Source organism: Nanorana parkeri, unplaced genomic scaffold, assembly GCF_000935625.1.
Source record: "Nanorana parkeri isolate BGI_ZX_2015 unplaced genomic scaffold, ASM93562v1 scaffold1279, whole genome shotgun sequence".
In the NCBI taxonomy this organism is placed as follows: domain Eukaryota; kingdom Metazoa; phylum Chordata; class Amphibia; order Anura; family Dicroglossidae; genus Nanorana; species Nanorana parkeri.
In genome coordinates, this window is record NW_017307547.1 from 52,655 (window position 1) to 76,202 (window position 23,548).

The following is a 23,548-nucleotide window of genomic DNA, read 5'->3' on the forward strand; positions in this document are numbered from 1 at the left end:
ACCCTTTTCTGTCCCACCATGACTGTCCCCCGTGTACAAAGCCAGCTCCATAAAGACATGGTGTGACCAGTGTGGTGAAGACCCTTTTCTGTTCCACCATGACTGTCCCCTGTGTACAAAGCCAGCTCCATAAGGACATGGTGTGACCAGTTGTACAGGACATTCCTCCACACCACACTGGTCACACCATGACTTTATGGAGCTGGCTTTGTACACAGTCATGGTGGAACAGAAAAGGGTCTTCACCAAACTGGTCACACCATGTCCTTATGGAGCTGGCTTTGTACACAGAGGACAGTCATGGGGGGAACAGAAAAGGACCTTCACCAAACTGGTCACACCATGTCTTTATGGAGCTGGCTTTGTACACAGGGGACAGTCATGGTGGGACAGAAAGGGGTCTTCACCCAACTTTTACCACAAGGTTGGAAGCACACAGTTGTCTTTGTATGGTGTAGTATTAACAGACCCTTCACTGGAGACCCCCCGAGCCCCATCATTTGGAGGTGTGATGGTCAGGAGTCCACAAACATTTAGCCATATATTCTAATTAACTTTGGTGTAGAGAACAGGTAGGTAGTCCTAGACCTCTCCACCCCAGAGCCCCGGCCTCAACCATACTGAGCACCTTTGTGATGAATTGGGCGGATTATGAGCCGGGTCTTCTCCAACATCAGCTCCATATATTGTTGTCCCTGGCTTTGGGACGGAGTGTCCAACAAGCTCATACGATTGTGACGATTGTGTCCCCGCAGACGCCAGAAAGAACAATGCAGATTCCCAGCACTAGGAACCCCGGCAAGCCGCAGCCGCCATTGGCAATGAGAAGTGTGGAGATTGGCCGATGTCCGGAGGTCAGTGACACACAGGGGGAGGGGCAGCACATTGAGGGGACTCACCGGTATTGTTCAAAACTTTCATCCTGCAGCCCTGTAAATAAATTGCACAGCGTCAGTGTAATAATACGGAAGTGGGGCGCACACACAGACCATTGGGGTGCAGCGTCAGTCATTTTACTAACAATGGCAGCAACAGAGAATGTCCGGAGTGTTAGAATCTCTGCACGTGCTTCATGCCGGACTCCATCCATGAGCCACGCACAGTATTACCTGCCCGGACCTTTACTGTTCTGTTCAGCCACTTTTGTGAGTCACATATGGAGGGTGACCCCGCTTTCAATATTGCGATAACTCGGCAGCACACCATAGGATCCAAACCATTGCCTAATAGCGATATCCAATCTCCATTGGCCCGCGGCCCCCCAGATTAAAGCGTGAGCTCCCAGCACATCTGTCGCCATGTATATATGATAAACCAATAGAAAGAAAGAATCAAAAGGACATACCGAGATCCAGGGAGCGGGTCCGCGGGTTACACTGCCGGGACCCCTTACAGCTCCGCAGCTCCATCAGCTGAACATGTAAGTTATTGAGGACGTCTCTGTCCAGAGTGTTCACCGCGTTTATCATCTGAGGAGGAGAGAGACGACATCAGATCCATATCACTGCAGAACTACAAATCCCAGCAACACCCCCCCCCCCTCCCCCCAGTGATGCCAGAGCAGCGGGATCAGGAAAAGTCACCAAACGCCTTGTAAAGGAAAACATTGGATTGAGTTTTGTATGGAGCGGGGACGGGCTGGACCACTTGTTAGGCCTTTATAGAACTATGGGGTTAGGGCTATCCCCCATAGTTCTCGTAAGGGTAACAGGAGGACACAAACTAGCGTCCTCCCGTCACCCTAAGCTCAGTATATAGGGAGCTACAGCTCGCGGTATACTGAGACGCCGCAGCTGAAGCGGATCCCGACAATTATGCCTGGATCCGCCCAGCTGCGTGAGAGGCAGAGCCAGCTGTACCCGCCCCCTCCCCTGTCCGTTCCGCCAGTCAGCACTGGGAGGAGAGGAATCCCTGCAGTGAGCCGTGAGTGACAGTCACGGCTCTCTGCAGGGACATGATGGAGAGGTGAGCGAACGCCGGTATGTGTTCTCTCACTTCCCGATCTATTGAGCCGACCTGTGACAGTCTCATTGTCACACGTCGGATCCAACTATGAGGATGTAAATCACTCCCCTCATAGTTCTCCTTTAATGCTTCCCCTTCTCTGTCTGTACTGGTGACCACTGCCACGGAGCAGGAAGCGAGGGGAAATCCCCAGAATGTGGAGTTGTCACCAGGGTAAGAGGGAAGAAATCCTCCAATGAGGGCGCTTGTTCCCGTCTCTCCATGATGGCCATTCTGTTCACTTTGCTGAGATTTGCTGTTGCTTCTCCAGGACGGTAAATGAAGTAAAATCTCCCCAGGGAGACACAGCAAAAAAACAACCGGACGGGTTTTCACCCTTTGCTACTCTAGAACAAAAAAAAGCTTTATTTGCATCTTAAAGTAAACACAAACCTGGAATGGATGAGCCAGAGCCGATGACGGGCTTTATAATAAAGACATTTCAAAGGCGTCTTTATACACCCGAGATGTCGCAACCTTTCATTATTCTCCATATGCTCCCCTCCCCCTCCTCCCTTTTTTAATGCCTTTGTCTACATCAGTGGTTCTCAACCTGTGTTACCTCAGGACCCACATTTGTCCTCGGTCATTAAGTGGCGACCCAAGTCTGCACTGCAACGGAACACATGGCATTGCGGCACCGCGCGTTCCGATGTGGGTGGCAGAACTGTAGGCGGGAGATGCATTTGGGGTGCCAAACGAATGGCAATGTATGGGACTGTGCAATTAACTAGTGTGAATGGGCCACCAAAAACACTGACAGACACAATATCACACACTCACAGACTCCCCCCAATTTTTTTTTACAATCCCCCCAGTCTCCCTACCGTACAAGAACTGGAGTGGATCCTCAGCCTGGGGTCCAGTGTGGGCTGCTGTGCTGTGATGGAGCTCCGGCCATATGTGCATCCACTTGTACAGCTCCCTCACGCACCCTATAGAAGTGCCGGGAGCCAGAATGTGACATCATTCCGGTCCAGGCACCTCTGTAGGACACGCAAGGGAGCCGTAAGCAATGCACGTATGGATGGAGCTCCATCGTGGCCATATCCCCAGACCACCTCACCTCAAGCTGACACTCGGCACCGGGCGGCATATTTTGAATGGCTGCTTGGCGAGAGAACTGACAGTGCTGCGCCAGGGGTGCGCATAGGAACCTCTCACCTAGAAAAGTGGAAGGCATGCAGCGAACCACTGAATACGGGGTCGCGACCCACTTTTGGGTCATGACCCACCAGTTGAGAACCAAGGGTCTATATCACATCCGACGTATTTGGGAAATTTCTTAAAATAAATTCAGTAATGATGTCATCGAGTCAAAAGGTGTGCAGAAGAAATGTAAAAACAAGGTGGTCGAGGTAAAAGTAATATATTCAAGTTGGTGACACGACTTGTTTAGTGATCCTTTGGGACCGCTACTCAAATCACCAGAGTGTGAGGGAATGTATGCATGCGGTGCACACAAGTGCAGTATACACGATGGCCGCCAGGGGGCAGCAGAACACCAACCCGTCTTTTTAGTCAGTGATCTGCTGCCACCTTGTGGTCATTTTGCATCAGCACATGACGTCCGTAGGAAGTAATAGAAGAACGTAAAACAAAATACATTGTTACTACTACAACCCGGACTGGTTGTCACCCAAAGCGGGTCAATTCTGTGCTCAACACTGGAAACCAAACAAAAATCTACAGAGCTTCAATAGAGCCCGACCTGCGGCATCGGATCACAAAGAGAACATCTTTATTATACACATGCTGGCAATGTCATGTGATTGTAATACGTAGGTGTGTGTATAATGCGGGAGGAACATCGAATGTGGAAGAATTGGGGAGAAACCCATCGCTGTGGTGGTCATGGCCCCTCCCCCAACGCCCTTACCTGGTACGGATCAATGTTGAGATCAAAATACTCCAGGAAGCCCGTTGCGAATTCACAGAACAGGAAGTTGTGCGTCTCGTTGATGGTCCTCAGGCACCAGTACGTGTTGTTGTTGGCACTCGTACAAGCACAGAACGACCCAACTGCACGGCAAGAACAGTGACAGCCATGAATACGCCGCGCCGGCGACCTCCGTCCTTTACCAATATAAACCCCCAAATTACAGCTCGCCAATCACAAAGAATATCGATCCCCAAAATGTCCTATATTGCCGCTCACCGCTCCCTACATTGGAGGCTTTTTCTCTTTATTTGAAGCCGGTGATTCTGCCAGTAACACACTTCCTGTCCTCGGGTGACAACACTCACTTGTACTGTATATATGAAGCGAGCACTGTTGTCACCATAGGCGGCTCTTCTGATATGAACTACAAATAACCTCACTTTCTCCATCTCAGGGGTGGGAGGTGCTCCATAGTCCACAGAAGATAGCTGGGACTGGGCCAATAGCACTCTTTGAGGTTTCAGTTCACTGCACAGGAAGTTACAAGGACACTACATTTCTGGCAGGATCAGCAGCTATCTTCCAGTACTTGGCCTCATCGGAGAAAACTAATACAGCCGCCACATCAACCACTTGTCATCTGCACTATGTTAGATACATTGGTGATGGGAGGAGCCGACATTCTCGTGGCACGGAAACAATATCTGCATTTGCCTTGGAAGCAGCCAATGAGACCCTTACGTGTCCAGAAGGGGGCGGTCTGCCAGTGCTGGTTGTCGTGGGTGAAGCAGGTCAGTCCCGGCATGCTACAAGTGTCGTTGTTCTTCAGCCTCTTCAGCAGCTTGCGCAGCTTCTTCTTACGTCTCTGTTCCCGCAGGACCCACATCTTGTCCTGAGACTTCACCGGATTCCTGCAGACAATGCCAATGGTCAGAGGGGGCGGGGCAGGCAGCCAATGGTCAGAGGGGGCAGTCCTCCGGCCTCTTCTTCTTCAGGTGACCTCTGACCTCCCGCAGGTTTTTGATCTTGTTCTGCAATGTCTCGATCTGGGGAGAGGAAGAGAGAGCGCGGCGTCCAATCACATCGCCCTCATTCATAGCCCCCCCCGGCATTGCGGTCGACACTCACCTCGTGGTCAATGTGGAGTTTGTGATCCTTCCAGGCCTGCAGAGACTTGTACACATCCACATCACACTGCACCGTGTTATTGGCCAGGATGTGACACCTGACAGGAGGAGAGATCAGAGAGATTAGAGTCACAACCCTGCACTGCCAATCTAACACATCAAATCTTTTCACCTGCTGATCCTACCGGTGACACACTTCCTGTTTCAGGGGGGGTGACAACACACGTTGTGTATTCTATGGAGAAGCAGCGTTGTCACCCTAGGATCGGACTACAGAGAACCTCCCCCTCTCCCCATGTCCATAGCATAGAGGGGAGGTGAACAATGTCACTGATAAGAGTCCGCACAGGCAGATGGTATAAGGAGTTACCAGCTGACAAGATTTCTGGCAGGATCAACAGTCTACTACAACCCCCATCATCCCCTCGTATCTCACCGGTGTGTCACTTTCAGACCGCTGGGCACCATCAGCTCGTTGGTGAGACCTCCCGTCCCGCTGAAATCCTCGTCATCTTTGTCCTCGTCATCCTCCGGGGTGGACATGTGACGCTTGGTGAAGTTTCTCTTCAGCACCGGCTGGTACTCCCGCTCCAACGCCATGGTGAAGATCTCCCCGCCCACTTCCACCGTCACCGAGCGAGCCGAGCGGTTCCGGAGATAGCCGGCCTTGTACTCTACGGGGAGAGAGAAGGTTCAACGCATGGGGGGAGGAGGGGGGCAATGTATACACTGCTCTACACAAAGGTCACTTCATACTTCATACTACAGGAGGGGGCGGAGACAAGACCAGTCACCCTGCACAAGGAGAGAGCAGCAGTGAGCGGTCTTTATTACAGGAGGGGGCGGAGACAAGACCAGTCACCCTGCACAAGGAGAGAGCAGCAGTGAGCGGTCTTTATTACAGGAGGGGGCGGAGACAAGACCAGTCACCCTGCACAAGGAGAGAGCAGCAGTGAGCGGTCTTTATTACAGGAGGGGGCGGAGACAAGACCAGTCACCCTGCACAAGGAGAGAGCAGCAGTGAGCGGTCTTTATTACAGGAGGGGGCGGAGACAAGACCAGTCACCCTGCACAAGGAGAGAGCAGCAGTGAGCGGTCTTTATTACAGGAGGGGGCGGAGACAAGACCAGTCACCCTGCACAAGGAGAGAGCAGCAGTGAGCGGTCTTTATTACAGGAGGGGGCGGAGACAAGACCAGTCACCCTGCACAAGGAGAGAGCAGCAGTGAGCGGTCTTTATTACAGGAGGGGGCGGAGACAAGACCAGTCACCCTGCACAAGGAGAGAGCAGCAGTGAGCGGTCTTTATTACAGGAGGGGGCGGAGACAAGACCAGTCACCCTGCACAAGGAGAGAGCAGCAGTGAGCGGTCTTTATTACAGGAGGGGGCGGAGACAAGACCAGTCACCCTGCACAAGGAGAGAGCAGCAGTGAGCGGTCTTTATTACAGGAGGGGGCGGAGACAAGACCAGTCACCCTGCACAAGGAGAGAGCAGCAGTGAGCGGTCTTTATTACAGGAGGGGGCGGAGACAAGACCAGTCACCCTGCACAAGGAGAGAGCAGCAGTGAGCGGTCTTTATTACAGGAGGGGGCGGAGACAAGACCAGTCACCCTGCACAAGGAGAGAGCAGCAGTGAGCGGTCTTTATTACAGGAGGGGGCGGAGACAAGACCAGTCACCCTGCACAAGGAAAGAGAGCAGCAGTGAGCGGTCTTTATAGACAGGAGGGGGAGGAGACAAGACCAGTCACCCTGCACAAGGAGAGAGCAGCAGTGACCGGTCTTTATAGACACGAGGACACTGATGGACATGCCAAAGGTGGAGCGGAGGGAAAGAGAGGAGAGCGGCAACTGCAGCAGGACTGAGGATCGGGTAAATATATCTTCTCTCTCCCCCCCCCCCCCCCCCGAGGATCTGGGGTGGGCAGCTCTGGCCCTCCGGCTGTTGTGGAACTACAAGTCCCATAGGTGTGAACAGCCCCACAGAAAATAAATGAGATTCCTATGGTCCTGCACCGGGGTGAACGAGGACACAGATCAGCATTACAGACGGGGTGCGGTGTGCACAGATCACCGTCACATCCAACAAATACAAACCCCGGAAACTCCCTATAATAAAACACTGCGCCCGCACTACACCTGAACCACCACCAGATGGCGCCAGGACACCACAAACCCCGCTGAGAAGCATTTCCTCAGTCTCACCTCCCCCAGTGACCAGTCTGCTGCATGCAGGAGGAAGCATTTCCTCAGTCTCCCATCCCCCAGTGATCAGACTGCTGCAGGCAGGAGGAAGCATTTCCTCAGTCTCCCCTCCCCCAGTGATCAGTCTGCAGCAGGCAGGAGGAGGCATTTCCTCAGTCTCCCCTCCCCCAGTGTGCATGGAGTAAATAAGATGGCACCGGCCTCTGCAGGCGACACGGGCCGCCCGTCACTCCGGGGTATCTGGAGGGGGGGAGGTTTCCTGGCGGTCGGGGAGCTGGAGGAGGTTTTATATTTGCAGGGCCGTCGCTGTGGAAAGTCATTTCGCGGATTTACGGCCCCTCGGCGGGAATTGGGCGTCTTAGGAGGTGACAAAACCGCGACAACTTTACTGCGGCTCCGGAAAACCCGCCGCGGCAGCCAAATCACGGCGAGAAAATACGAGAGAGTCTCCGAGGAACATTAACACCGTAATGGAGGAAGAAAAATACCGAGCCGCCGAACTTTCCAGAATGGAACCAAAACGGTCCCCCCGACCATCCTACAGGGGAACACGCCAGACACACGGAGATACATACATGACGGATTCTATGTGTCCATCCAGTCCTGAGATTTACACAGCACAGCCCAGACCATCAGGACCTGATTCTTCTCTGCTGCAGTTCATTAACACTTACAGGTCTTGTCCCTCCTTTACATTAGAGTGTAAGCTCCTCTGTACAGAGACTGATGTGATTGGCTCAGTGTTGTCAGCGCTGCAGTATATGTCAGAGCTCGGGGGAGGGGGGATGGGGACACGGACGCTCGCGGCCGGTCGCTCACTTTTCTTGGTGAGGAGCTTCTTGCGGCGGCCCAGCGGCGTTATCTTGTAGGTGATCGGGTCGCAGTTGCACTCGTCGCTGGCGTAGTGATTGCTCATCAGATTTGGGGATTTCTTGGCAGCGCTGGGGGCGGCCTTCAGACTCGCCATCCCTTTACACTTGTGTAGTCGCAGCTTTCCGGTCGCGTCCTCCACGCATTGCCATTTCTAGGGGAGGAAAATTCCACATGTGAGCTCAATGCGGGATGTATAGGTCCCCCCTCCCCCGCCCCCAGGATTATAGAAGAGGTGCCTCGGCGGGACCCATCTTTGCAGAGGAGACCATTTACCAGTTATGTGCCCCTCCCCCATTCCCAGGCCATGTACAGGGGTCATGGAGGATTTTGGGTACCTGTCCCAGCTGCTCGCAGGCCGTCTGATATTCGGCTCGTTGGCACAAATCTTTGACTCGCTGGTACTTGGGCAGAAAGTTCTCCTCTTGGGCATCTGGCTTCTCCACCTCTCGCTTATGTAGCAGCTTACTAAAACACAGACAGAGAAATCACTGAGACCCAGGGACTGTGGCAGCACGTGACCGCGCCAATGTCGGCACCGCGTGCGAGTGCGAGGAGAGATAACATCACATACATAGATACATACACGGGTCCCTCCCCAGGACACTAATATTGGAATGTTATTGGACTGGATGGTCCTCTCAGGTCTGCCCCCCAGTGATGTCATGTGCATCAATGCCGGACAATGGTGGGCGCAGCCAGTGAGGGGGGAGGAGACCCGGCAATGTACCGGGAGATCCTCTGTCACCCCCCCAAACCATGCAGCCAGTGATGGTGGCACCATATTGTAGTGTCTCAGGATTAGCAGAGAGCTCAGCAGAGAAATCATATATGAAGGACGTGGAGGTCAGAACTCACCCGCGCTCCACCAGGAATGAATCCCTCCACACCTTCACCTTCTTCTGCACCTGGAACCTGTATTCATAGGAAACAAGTCACATTACATCCAATGAATGCGCAGACCTACAACCCTCCGACACGCACAGACCCGCGTCCCCACGACACGCACAGACCCGCGTCCCACATGGGATACAATAGGTTTCAGAGGAAGTTTCTTTGTTTCCATGTTTTTTGGTTCTTACAAAGAAGAGATTCCCTGGACCTCTGGAGTAATCATTTCTACATTATTAAATCAACCTCTTAATATATAAAACCTGGTTCTGCTTTCAACCAACCCTTCACACTCCAACACCAGGATGTAGGGAGCAGATGGGCACTGATCTGGATATCTGATCTTATAGAATGTACAGCCAGCAGTCTGAGAACACCTGACCATCACAGCTATATGAGCTTGTTGGACATCCCATTCCAAGACCATGGTCAATGATATGGAATTGTCCCATTCCACCAATCGCCATTTATATGGAGTTGGCCTCTATGCGGTTATACCATCCTCCACTCATCTGGGAAGGCTTTCCACAAGATTTCGAAGGGTGTCTGTGGGAATTGGTGCCTATTTGTGAGGTCAGGTGCTGATGCTGGATGAGAAGACCCGGCTCACAATCGGCATTCCAATTCATCCCAAAAGTGGTTAGCAGGGTTGGGGTCAGGGCTCTGTGCAGCACACACAAGTTCCTCCATCACACTGGTCACACCATGTCTTTATGGAGCTGGCTTTGTACACAGGGGACAGTCATGGTGGGAGAGAAAAGGACCTTCACCAAACTGGTCACACCATGTCTTTATGGAGCTGGCTTTGTACACGGGGGACAGTCATGGGGGAACAGAAAAGGGTCTTCACCAAACTGGTCACACCATGTCTTTATGGAGCTGGCTTTGTACATAGGGGACAGTCATGGTGGACCAGAAAAGGGTCTTCACCAAACTGGTCACACCAGGTCTTTATGGAGCTGGCATTGTACACAGGGGACAGTCATGGTGGACCAGAAAAGGGTCTTCACCAAACTGGTCACACCATGTCTTTATGGAGCTGGCTTTGTACATAGGGGACAGTCATGGTGGGACAGAAAAGGACCTTCACCAAACTGTGACCACAAGGCTGGAATTGTCTACAATGTCTTTGTAGGATGAACAGAACTTTCACTGTAGACACCTGAACTCAGTCATTTGGAGGGTCCACATACTTTTGGCCATATAGTATGCTCAGTGGTGGTCAACATTCTTGATATAGGGGGCCTCAACTGAAGCTCCTGAGGGCTTGAGAGTTGGAAGAGCACATTTCTACAATGTCTTTGGGTTCTGTTAATACAACAACATGCATCACTGGAGACACGTGAACTCCATTTGGAGGGGTCCACATACTTTTGGTCACTTTTAGGGGTCCACATACTTTTGGTCACTTTTAGGGGTCCACATACTGTTGGTCACTTGGAATTTTGGGACATTATTTTCCCGTCTCACTTTCCAGTGGCCAACTACGCCGCATCATGAAAAGGGCTCCGGCGCGGTGTCAATATCCAGGGAAACCGCGTCAGTCTGAGGACCCAAAGCCCCGAGCATGACACCGCCGTCACGTACGAGGAGAATTAACGCCAATTCTGCAGCTTTCAAGGGGAAGTTGCCCAATCAAGTCAAGTTTGAGAACTCTCATCTCCATGGTTACTGGAAGGCTGCGTGACGCCGCCAGCCCGGCTGTTTCATGTGACACTAAAAGGGAACAGAAACCCAAAAATCCGAAATGTTCCAACAAAATGGTGAACGTGAGAGACACGGGGAGGAGTTTCATGTCCTGGTTACATCTGACGGACCATCACACAGCTCCTGACTCCGCCCCAAACATGGCATTCTGATGAGATTATTGCCAGAAAAGGGAAGAACGCTTTTACATTTTTTCTCAGAATAATGATGTCAGAGGAAATCCATCGACCAGCAATGTGTGCGCTCAAATCACAGACCCCGGCCCAGAACCAGCATACGGACCGCGCCTGACCAACGCTGCGCGCCGACATTCATTTGTAACTTTTATATTTGCCTGGAGGTCAGGGTACAAATTAACACCCTCCTCCCCTCTACCTCTATAAACCCCTCCCTCCCCAAAACCCACCTTAGGGGCGGAGCAATTGTTACTTTGTCTCCTCCCCTTCACCTCTTTAAACCCACCCTTCCCCAACACTCACCTTAGGGGCGGAGCAATTGTTACATTGTCTCCTCCCCTTCACCCCTTCCTTCCCTAACACTCGCCTTAAGGGCGGATCAATTGTTAAATTGTCTCCTCCCCTTCACCTCTATAAACCCCTCCTTCCCCAACACCCACCTTATGGGCGGAGTAAGTTGCATTGTCTCCTCACCTGTTGACCGGCCTCTCCGTGTCCAGCAGTTTCAGGATGGATTTTCCATCCATGTCTGGGGGGATGTCCAAGCCGGCGATGTCCAGGATGGTGGGGGCCAGGTCGATGTTCAGCACGATGTGCGAATTCCTGCAGACAGGAGGAGGGGGTGTAACAGTAGGTCAGAGAATGATGGGTGGGGGTAACAGAAACAGAAGGTCAGGGAATGGGGGATCAGAGAAGGTCACAGAGGGAATGGGTCACAGGAGATCAGGTTCAGGGAATGTTGTAACAGAATGATGGGGGGGATGAGGGGGGGGACCCAGAAGGTCAGGCCAGGGAATGATGGGGGGGGGGACCCAGAAGGTCAGGCCAGGGAATGATGGGGGGGTAACAGAAGGTCAGGCCAAGGAATTATGGGGGGGTAGCAGAAGGTCAGGCCAGGGAATTATGGGGGGGTAGCAGAAGGTCAGGCCAGGGAATGTGGGGGAGGGGGGGTAACAGAAGGTCAGGCCAAGGAATTATGGGGGGTTAGCAGAAGGTCGGGCCAGGGAATGGGTCCACCATGAAACAATCAGATCCCCTTTGCCCATTAGGAGAAAGGAAAGACGTACAGTGCGCCGGCCTCCACGTTGGGCCCCCGGATATAGAAGGGCACCCGGATGTCGAATTCGTACGGCATGGATTTCCCTTTCACCAATCCGAACTGTCCGATGTGATAGCCGTGATCAGACGTGTAGATGATATACGTGTTCTCCATCTCCCCTGTCTCCACCAACATGTCATAGATCTGCAGATACAGCAACACGCCAACATCAACCTCAGCCGAAATCTCCCATCTATAGAGCTCAACACACAGACACCGCCTGCCATTGCCACGGCTGAGATGATGTCATCAGTCCCCCCTGAAGCGTTTCCCGAGTCTCCCCTCCCCCCAGTGATCAGTCTGCTGCAGGCAGGAGGAAGCGTTTCCTCAGTCTCGCCTCCCCCAGTGATCAGTCTGCTGCAGGCAGGAGGAAACATTTCCTCAGTCTCCCCTCCCCAAGTGATCAGACTGCTGTAGGCAGGAGGAAGCATTTCCTCAGTCTCCCCTCCCCCAGTGATCAGTCCGCTGCAAGCAGGAGAAAGCGTTTCCTGAGTCTCCCCTCACCCCAGTGATCAGTCTGTTGCAGGCAGGAGGGAGCGTTTCCTCAGTCTCCTCTCCCCCAGTGATCAGTCTGTAACATTGTATCCAGAGGCAGCAGGACAGGTACACTTGAATCATCGCTGCCCGGGAAAACCTTCACGCTGGCCAGATGCGTTTCGGAGAACGGAATCATCTCCGAGCAGCCAAAGTGCATCGATATTCCCCCCCGCGTGTCCCTCCCCCGCCGGCGAGGAGAGGCGATCGGCCGCGCGGTTATTAACTCAGTAAATAAAAACAATAAATTGTCCAATTTGCGGATTAATAAAACATTGGCGCCAGCGAAAAGGCCGCGCGTCCGCCTGCTCGTAATTTGTACGAAGCGCAATGAATGCGTCCCCGGGCTTCCAGGGGAGAAAACGTAAAACCGAAATCATGAAGACGGAAAGGGGAGCTCATAAAATATGAACAGGCCGGCGCAGAGGAACGACAACGGGAGAACAACTGCGAAAGATCGTTTCGCGGTCCAGAGAACGCCGCCACCTTCCAGCGTATATCTAGTGGAATCTTAAGGGTGGCACGTCAGAGCCCCTGCCAGGTGCTTATTCCTGTCTGTGTGCCCGCTGCGGAGATTCACCAATTGTTGGTCCTGGTGCATCCAGAACAGGAAGTGATGTGAAATCCAACATTCCACAGTAGTCACCGGCACAGGAAGGGAGGTGAAATGTTCCAATGGGAGCACTTTGGAGAGATTTCCCCTCTCAGCACCTTTGGTTTTGATGCACCTGGAACGTTCTTGGCTGATTTAAAGTATAATTGGCCTTTAAAGCGTCTTAAAGTGAACTTTGGGCATGCTAACGTGGCCTTGCGCTAGAATCGTAAGCCATGCTTGCATGCTGGAAGTGTTCATTAAATAGAAACCCAAATAAGTTTTATGCACCTCCTAACCATTTGACAGATAGAACGGTCAGCATCCCTGTACATCAGGGGTAGCAAACCTCCGGCCCTCCAGCTGTGGTGGAACTAAGGGCATCATGGGGCCCGTGTACCTCATGATCCAGTGCTTGTCGGGGTTCGGGGCGTAGTTGTAGCTCGGCGTTCTGCAAGATAAAGCACAACAGACGTCATTCATGTCACCTGACGGGCCGCAGTCCACTCTCCACCCCATGTCACGGACTGATGAGTGCCGCCATGAAGAGGGGAACTCCAGACACACGAAAGATACAATGTTACAGATAAAAGATACAATGTAACCACCTCGGATCAGTCAATGTATATAATGTATGTCAGCTCCTGAATGTGACCGCCCACCAGCCTCCCCGCACCGCTGTCCTCTACTGCCGTCATGTATTCTCAGCCTGGACCTGGTGTGCGGGTGACTACTTACATATTTGTATTTACACGGCTTCGTCCGGTGGTCACGCCAGCAAACCATGCGACTACATTGGGATTCCAGTGGGATGTATGTTATTATCCATGCACAGCAGAGCTCAGACTGTGGAATTGAGAAGCAGCACAAGGAACCAATCAGCTGCCCTAGTATTAATTTGCCAACAAGAAACATGCGGATAAGAGGAAAGAGCAGAGTGACAGAGAGATGAGCTCATCAGTCTGCTGCTTCTCAGTTCAGTGTCCAGTCACAGGCTGGGGGAGGGAGCAGGCCTGTAAGTGTTACTGAGCTGCAGCAGGCAGGGCTGTGCTTTGTGACAGAGCTGTACAAATCTAAGGACTGGATGAAGAGATATACTAATCAGCTCCCTTACATGTATTTCATCTGTGGATTCTCCCAGAGTGGAGCTGTGCGCTGGGGTGACCCTCGCTGTGACCCCCCCTCCCCCCTCTATAATCATTGTGTGTATACAGCACGCTGACATTTAAAATGAGCAATACAAATAATAAAAGCATTTTGTTGCTGGATGAAAAGACGAGGCGACCTTCCAGCTCCATCAGAGTCCGGCCCACCGCCGCGATGCGTTCATATGACGCCATGTTGCCCGCAGGCGACCTCAGACACGCGAAGCGAGCGATGTCAATGAGCGCACCTCTCTGGGAACCAATATCACATTTACATCAATTCTGCCCCAGGCAGCGGCCGCGCCATCAGAAGATTGCGATACTGCGTCACCGCGTTCTCACCGGTGACACATTCCTGAGATACAAGGAGGACTTCTGCACCTATGTGACAGTGCGTCCAGGATTTCCGCAGACACGCCGCGCCTATGTGACAATCCGTCCAGGATTCCCGCAGACACGCCGCGCCTATGTGACAATCCGTCCAGGATTTCCGCAGGCACACCGCGCCTATGTGACAGTCCGTCCTGGATACCCGCAGACACGCCGCGCCTATGTGACAATCCGTCCAGGATTCCCGCAGGCACACCGCGCCTATGTGACAGTGCGTCCAGGATTCCCGCAGACACGCCGCGCCTATGTAACAGCCCGTCCAGGATTCCCGCAGGCACACCGCGCCTATGTGACAGTGCGTCCAGGATTTCCGCAGACACGCCGCGCCTATGTGACAGTGCGTCCAGGATTCCCGCAGACACGCCGCGCCTATGTAACAGCCCGTCCAGGATTCCCGCAGACACGCCGCGCCTATGTGACAGTGCGTCCAGGATTCCCGCAGACACGCCGCGCCTATGTGACAGTGTGTCCAGGATTCCCGCAGACACACCGCGCCTATGTGACAGTGCGTCCAGGATTCACCGCAGACACGCCGCGCCTATGTGACAGTCAGTCCTGGATTCCCGCAGACACGCCGCGCCTATGTGACAGTCCGTCCTGGATTCCCGCAGACACACCGCGCCTATGTTCCAATGGTTGCAGCCAAGTCCGGCATGAGCTCAGACAATGGCTGGAACATAAAGGTTCCGCCCAGCAGCTGTAATCCTCATTCACATGCTGTGCACCCCAAATCTGATGTGCCAAAACCAATCGACACCACTGTACATCAAATCCACCGTATCCCGTGCATCCAGCCGGCGAGGAGCTCAGACACAGATCACGAATACAGCCTAACAGATAGAAATTGTCTGACACAGAAGGCGGCCGGCGCTGCGCGCTCCATGCGCTCCTACGACTGGCAGGCGTGCGCTCTGCAGCTCACGTCTCCCCAGCCGTCCATGTCGGAGGCGCTCGGCAACACGAGACGATGTTGTTCTACGCGGATACATCTCAACAACGTCGCCTGGTAACATGTACTGACACAGTCCGCCAACCGCCTGATCTGTATCAGATGTGGGAACGCGATACACCCGCTGTGCGGTAAATGACAACCAAGTGGACCTGTCACCGGGAATTAGCTTCCCCTCCGCCGTCAGACATCACCGACAGAATGTCATCGGATGGATTGCCGGCATTGGATACCCCATTATTAACCCTTTGCTGGGCGGCTCAGCGGAAGACATAGAAGACGTTGGAGGATTTCTGGTGATATGACCGATGAGGATTTATAAAGTCTCTGATCCTGACAAATACTTCTAATGTAATATCTGGAGGAGCGCACAGGAAACATTGTAACCATGCCTGTAAGTAACCCTTCGCTGCCCGGTTCCAAAAAACTCTCACAAGTGCTGCTGGGTGGGTCTGTTTACTGGAGGTGCAACCTCCCTCTCGTGGTGCAGTGTGTGTGAACGAGGCCAGAGGGAACACACTAGCTGAATTTTCACAGCCACTCGGAAGAAAGAATTACTGGAAACGACAGAGTCCGATGTAGAGATGGAAACGTCTGTGTACAATGTAGTCCCGTCACACAATCAGCAAGCAGAAGAAGTCCCAGAACAATCATCTTCTGAATGCCAATGACATGGAGGAAGAAATAGAGGAAGTCAATGGAAGAAACAGGAAGTCACAGAAGTTAATTATGTCAATGCAAATAGAAGGAGGGAACGCTAGGAGAGAGGAGAAGGAGGGGGGAGAGAGAGAGGGGGAGACAAAGAGGTGGAGAAGGGGGAGAGAGAGAGGAGAAGGGGAGGAGAGAGGAAGGGGAGAGAAGGGGAGGGAGAGAGAGATGATTGTGGGACTCAGTGAATAATAACAGTTTTGGGGATTGATGTAGAGATGGGAGGACATCACACAGTCTTCTGGGTCTAGTTGCACACTATCTGTCCTCTCTTCTCTCCTATTATTATATTTTGGAGCTATTTGAATCCAGGGCACAGCTGTCTCTATAGATCCGGATGTGTACATTGTTTTTTTGTCCTTGATCCGCTTGAATTCCTCTTCTTATACGAGGAGGCACCTTGACATCCCTCTGGGTGAGCCCTGAGGATACGGAACACATTCTGTTTCCATCAGTGACACCAGAAGTGGCACAATCACCTCCATTATTCACTGGTGTCACCGGGTTGGCCGAGATGGTCATTGGTGGTGGTTACAATAGGGTCCTATGGATTTCCTTGTACAGAAGATCACTTAAAAAGACAAAACGATTTTCCTTGCCGCCGTATAAAGATATTTTTTGTGCTGCCCCTGGGAAGGAACATAAAGCCGCCCTGTAATCTGTAATCTTGGAGTTCTCCGAGTCGTCAGAACTTTGTCCACAAGGAAAGTCTCACAGAAGAACTACAAACAAAAATGACTAAATACAACGGAAAAAAAAAAGTATAAAAAGCTTTTTTTGAGAAAAAAATAAATTGCTATTTAGGCCAAGCTGTGTAGGCGGTGACAGGACTGCGGCGGCGCTTCCTGATTTACTGGCGCATTAAATTAAATGCGTAGTTAAAGCGACCACACCTAACGCATTAACGGTGTCTGAAGTGCGGCGCCGACCCATAAAATCTACAGAAACCATAAAGTATAATTACCGCCACAGCGGGGAGGTAAGTAGAAGACGTTTCCGCAGCGCCGGGTAAATAACACGTTCTGCGCATCCCACAAACGCGTTCCATCCAGTTATCGGCAGCCGTATAATTGCGAGCCGCTCGTTACCTGACGCGCTGCTGCTTTATGCCGCGATTATCGCAATTTCAGCAATTTGGCGTCCTTAGCCCGGCTCTATGGAGGGAAATTGATGAGATTTCATGCAGATTGGCGTCTGAGCGGCGCGAGGAATAAAAAGGCGGATTACGCGGACGTATAATCTGGACCGCTAACGACAAAACATTCCTAACGGGAGAAATGTGAGAATCAGCGATCGCCTACTTAGGAAAACTATCGCAGGAGCACTCGCCGTATCATTAGACTAAGTGCCGCGCACCGCCACATGAAAGTTGATGCGTCTGAAATGATTCCGGAATTACAGGATGAAAGGATAATGAGTAAAGATGCTACAAAGTATTCCATGAGCTCCACAGACAACACGCAACCGATATGGAGAGCGCCACAAACGCATCGCAACACGCAGACTGGTCAGCTTCCTCTTTACTTGTTGAGACTTTTCTTTCTATAAGATCTGATACTCTAGATTGTAAGCTCTTGTGGTCAGGGGGCAGCATTTCCTCTTCTGATGTCAGGCTTTTCATTTTATATTATGTGCTGGATCTAATTAGACGCACACATATGTACCCACCCCGACTAACATTATATTGGTTCGTTCTGAATCTTTTCCATGCGTTACATTGTATACAGGGTCATCCTTAAAGGGCCAGTCCACTGAGATTCCAGATTTAGGGGGGGTGCCACAAGTTAGTAAGGTCTGCCCATAAGCCCAGTGCTGAGATCTCCCCTTGCTGTAGTCATTGGCTCTGCTCCCACTTGTATTGGTGACCTGGGTGTCTTTGCCCCCACATCACCCGTGGGGTGATGTGGGGGCAAAGGGGGTGTCCCCACATCACCCGTGACCTTGTATACTATCAGTACAGGGTCCTGATCATCTTCCTGCAGTGAGCGGTGACGGTCAGTCACGGCTCCCTTCAGGGAAAGTGGGGTGTCCCCACATCACCCGTGACCTTGTATAATATCAGTACAGGGTCCTGATCATCTTCCTGCAGTGAGCGGTGACGGTCAGTCACGGCTCCCTTCAGGGATTCCTCCCCTCCTGACAGGCGTAACGAAAGGAGGGCGGGGGCGGGGGGGAGGGGGCTGGGCACAGCTGGCTCTGCCTCTAGATAGGCAGAGCCAGCTGTCACTCACGCAGCTGGGTGGATCCAGACAGTAATGTCGGGATCCGTCCTGGCTGCAGTGCTCTCAGTATGCCGCGGGCAATTACCTGCTATATAATGAGCTTTGGGTCACGGGAGGAGGTTAGTATAGGTCCTCCCGTGACCCTAAAGAGAACTCTGGGGGTAAAACACGGACCCTACCCATAGTTCTCTTTTCAATAGGGGAAAAATAAAAATGTCACTTATTCCTAAATAACACCAAAAGAAAGCCCGATGTGTCTCAAAACCTGATCTACAATAGTGTTATATGACGGATTGTCAGTCAGTCGGAGTATCTGAGGTGCGGCCAGGACGGGGCGGACTTACATGTGCTGGGAGGCGTTGGTGAACATCTGGGAATACTGCGGGGCAGCGTCCTCTGGGCCGTGGGGGGCCGCGTGGCTCAGCACCATGAGCACGGGCCGGTGAGGATACATCTTCTTCGAGGTGCGGAAGAAGCTGATGCTGTCGTTGGTGATGAGGTCCGTCAGGTAATCCTGCGGGGGGGAAAAAAAACAGCATATGTCACAATTCTGACTGTTTCCTGACCTCTGCGGGCACAATAACCCCACCACAGGGAGGCCACAGTAATCTGGCTACATGTACATGCTTCCTCCTGCCTGCAGCAGACTGATCACTGGGGGAGGGGAGACTGAGGAAATGCTTCCTCCCGCCTGCAGCAGACTGATCACTGGGGGAGGGGAGACTGAGGAAATGCTTCCTCCTGCCTGCAGCAGACTGATGACATCATCTCAGCCTGGGCACATTCACTAATTGGAGCTCCAGGACGGCTTTTACTTTCCTGAATAATGACCTTGTTGTTCATGGAGATTTGTCAGTGACAAGTCCACTTTAATGTAAATTTGGTGTCATTTCTGAACGTTCCCGGTCAGGAGTCATCGGTCCGCTGTGTATTTCTTCCCCTTCGGTGCAGCGCGGAGCGGTTTTATTCCGCTCAGGCTTGTCATTGTAACATTTTGGCGGCTCTGCTTTGGAGGGGGGGCGATCGTTTACGCGTTGAATATTAGCCGGGACCTTCCAGATAAAAGGCGCAGTCAGCCGATCAATAGCATTTCATCCTTTTATCTTCACCTGACAAGGGAGTGTCGGAGGAGCGGAGCGGGGATCGCAGCGTTCAGACACAGAATTCCGCCGCTCCCCCTCCACGTAGGATCCCAGTATCTGAAAATAATTGGTGACGGCCGCTTTCAGCGTTCGATAAAACGTGAAATACACGGCCGATCGATGGCGGCTCCCGCTCTGAAAAAAGTCCACAAGAGAAGAGGACCAGCAGCAGTTCTCTAATATAACATTGTAACACCCCCCACATGTTGGATCACTCAATTCCCTCCTCATTGATTATTGATCAGTTACAGGCAGGGGGCGGGTCCATGACCCTATTACCTATCTGACCTGCGGTCTGCAGGGAGGTCAGTCTGAATCATAAAACCCATGGGATGTAGGGATTGATGGACTACAATCCCTGCACCTTGAATGTTGTATTGTGTTGCGATGGGAGGACTTCAGACCGGACAAGAATAAGAAGATACAAAGAAACGGAATAACGAATTCTGTTGCAGATCATAAATGGGATGTTACAATGAAAAGAGATACAATGTAACCATTGGAAGGAGTACAGAAGGCAGAGACGGGGGGGGGTTCTAGCCCTCCTACTCCGGGACTGACCCAGACCTCTGAGGCCGTAATAACATACATAGCCCGACACAGCGTCACACTTTCCACCGGGCCCCCCACATGGCGCGGGGCCACCCCGGTGACGAATCGTCTCACCTTGCCGTAGTCCGAGCCGTGCTTCTCCTTGACGCCGTTTCGGCACAGCGTGTAGTTGTAAAAACGAGAGTTCTTCACCAGGCCGACCCATTCCTTCCAGCCCGGGGGCACGTACGAGCCGTTGTACTCGTTCAGGTACTTGCCAAAGAAAGCTGGAAGAGAGGAGAGGAAAATCATGAGCTCAGGAGGGGGGGGGCGCCGCCAACAGGCGCAGATTATGTGTGTGGCCGGCCTGACCGCAGGGGATTCTGGGTAAAGGTACAGAGCGGACAGAGTGCACAATCTGATTGTATGATCGCCCCTTACACCAACACCAACAGGCGCAGCTTGTGTGTGTGGGCAGCCCGACTGCAGGGGATTCTGGGTACAGAGCGGACAGAGTGCACAATCTGATTGTATGATCGCCCCTTACACCAATGCCAACAGGTGCAGCTTATGTGTGTGGCCGGCCCGGTACAAGCTGAATGGATTCCTCAGGTGTGACCTCATATGACGGGTGAATCTGACGTACAATCACATTGTATAATGTATGACCAGCCCTAGATTTCCTAGTCCCGGCAAAGCACTCCATACACCTCCACAGCAAATATAGCGTATGGAGAGGAAGGATGGACACGACACGAGGATGTCATACACGGCGTCCTATGTACACTACATCATGTGATACATGAAGGGCCCGGAGCAGATGATGGGGGAGCGTGGATGAAGAGCACCTCGGAGTGGATCTGTTTCAGGAGGTGCACACAGTAAATGGATCTGGATGTCAATTGATCGAAGGTCAGGCGCGGCGCTCGGGTTACACGCCAACTTCCAGAGATGTACGGAGAACACGGATTATATCTAAATGTTATTAAATATGGATCGGCTTTATTTTCACAGCTCCATCCGAGAGGCTCCGACCCCCCGGGGACACACAAGTAATAGAAGAAGGTAATTACTGCTCGCCTTCCGCCCGGGATGGAGGATGATGGAGTGCGATGGAGTGCGATGGTGTAACACACGGTTATCACATATCATCTCTGTACATAGCCTGTAATATTAAAAGGAGAGCGCCACCTAACATATGGGTTCAAACAAATGCCAGATTCCCCCCTGTAATGTCTCTGCCCCTCCCACAAGGGTGAGATTCCCCCCAGTAATGTCTCTGCCCCTCCCACAATGGTGAGATTCCCCCCAGTAATGTCTCTGCCCCTCCCACAATGGTGAGATTCCCCCCTGTAATGTCTCTGCCCCTCCCACAATGGTGAGATTCCCCCCTGTAATGTCTCTGCCCCTCCCACAATGGTGTGATTCCCCCCAGTAATGTCTCTGCCCCTCCCACAATGGTGAGATTTCCTCCAGTAGTCTGTGCCTCTGCCCCTCCCACAATGGTGAGATTTCCTCCAGTAGTCTCCACCTATAGTATCTGTGATGTTGATGGAGCGATCCACCAATCCCTATGACTCCCCAGGTGGTCTCGGCCCTTCCCCATGGTATGGAGTACACAGAGCCGGGCTCTCTCCTCCCTCCTGGAGGATGGACGCCACGACCAATAAAACATCTCAGCTCGGAGAAGTTTGTACAAACAAATGTGCTCATCCGGCAGGGCAGCAGCTGCGGAGGGCCGAGTACAATGTGGACATTTTCTCTCCCAAATATGAGCTCACACCGGCGGTGACGGCTTAAGATTAACACCGGGCACAACGGACCGCACCCCCAGACTGCACCGCACCCCGCACCCCCAGACTGCACCGCACCCCGCACCGCCAGACTGCCAGCCAGTGGGGGAGCACAGCCTGGTACCACGCCAAGACCACAGACCATGCAACGAGCCATGACGAGGAAACCGAATCCAGAGGACGGCGTGCGTCACTGTACATCCATTTCACACGGAGAGTGATGTGTGTGCGTGGAGGCGTCTCCTGTGTGCGTGGACATACATTACGGACGCACCGTTCCTGTGCGTTTATAAAAATTAGGATTTAAAGTGTTAGGCGTTCGCAGCATTGCCCAAGGGAACCAAGGCTTCAAAATCAGATGCATCTCCATTGACTTCTATGGGCAAAGCATTGGGAGCGAGACGATTTCCAGGGGGCCCTTTAAGCGCTCGGAGCGCACGGTCAGCCTGGAGCGGGGCCACAAGCATTTAGATCAGGGGTAGCAAACCTCCGGCCCTCCAGCTGTGGTGGAACTACAAATCCCATGAGGCATTGCAACATTCTCACAGACATGACTCCCGGAGAGAGATGCATCATGGGATTTGCAGTTGTCAACACAGCTGGAGGGGCCGGAGGTTTGCTACCGATGATTTAGATTATTCCCTTTGTTAGGAATAGATTACAATGTGGCTCCTTACAGGGCACAGACATGGGCCAATCACGAGGAGGCACCGCCGCGCAGACAGCCTGTTATATCTGTGATAAGCGACCGCTTTCTAGAATGACAGGCGAGGAGAAATGGGCCCCCAGAAGGGTCATCAATCAGCCCGCATTGCTGGAAAGCTTATTAGAATCATTCCCGAGCAGAACACGGGGCCCATTAGAGATGCAAATTCCTGCCATTCGCCTTCATTACAGAGGAACAACAAATTTGTCCGCCAATTGTCAGAGAGCCGCCCCCCGCCGCTCCTCCATTCATGATCACCGCGGGGACACGCAGGGGGCCACCGAAACATCAATCCAGCGGGATCAGAGGAGGTGTCTTGGTGCTGTGGATGCCGCAACGTTGTAACCACCAGATAGATTCTTCCATCTCCGGGGTGACCCTACCTGTACCAACCCGGGGTCCCCTCCAGGAAGCACTAACCACGCCCCCCCCTTCATGCAGCACTAACCAGGGGTCCCCTTTCCATGCAGGACTCACCAGGGGTAGCACTAACCAGGGGTCCCCTACACGCAGGACCAACCACGGGCCCCCCCCTTCATGCAGCACTAACCAGGGGTCCCCCCCTTCATGCAGCACTAACCAGGGGTCCCCCTCCACGCAGGACCAACCACCGACCCCCCTTCATGCAGCACTAACCAGGGGTCCCCCTACATGCAGCACTACTCAGGGGTGTCCCTCCAAGAAGCACTAACAAGGGGTCTCCCTCCAAGGCTGTGCCCTCCAATAAAGGGACAAAGACGGCACCTGCCTGCAACCTAGTAGGATCGGAGCCCAGACTGGCTCCTAGGGGGCGGGGTCCATGAAGTCCTAGACTCACAGGAAGTGGGTTGATTCAACTTGGAGGAGCGGGACACATTTGTTTCCATGTAAACAGGCC

At 52.6% G+C, this 23,548-nt stretch overlaps 1 protein-coding gene across 1 annotated transcript in view; it reads right to left on the reverse strand.

Annotated features, from left to right (window-relative positions):
• SULF2 (sulfatase 2) overlaps positions 1-23,548 on the reverse strand; it is a 29,335-nt gene that overhangs the window by 3,207 nt on the left and 2,580 nt on the right. Inside the window, 15 exon segments of the mRNA XM_018569040.1 lie at positions 900-930; positions 1,346-1,469; positions 3,884-4,026; positions 4,628-4,818; positions 4,820-4,932; positions 5,015-5,111; positions 5,450-5,687; positions 8,036-8,240; positions 8,425-8,554; positions 8,945-9,001; positions 11,335-11,463; positions 11,928-12,152; positions 13,435-13,536; positions 18,844-19,013; positions 20,308-20,488. Coding sequence (XP_018424542.1) covers positions 900-930; positions 1,346-1,469; positions 3,884-4,026; positions 4,628-4,818; positions 4,820-4,932; positions 5,015-5,111; positions 5,450-5,687; positions 8,036-8,240; positions 8,425-8,554; positions 8,945-9,001; positions 11,335-11,463; positions 11,928-12,152; positions 13,435-13,536; positions 18,844-19,013; positions 20,308-20,488 — 2,136 coding nt within the window.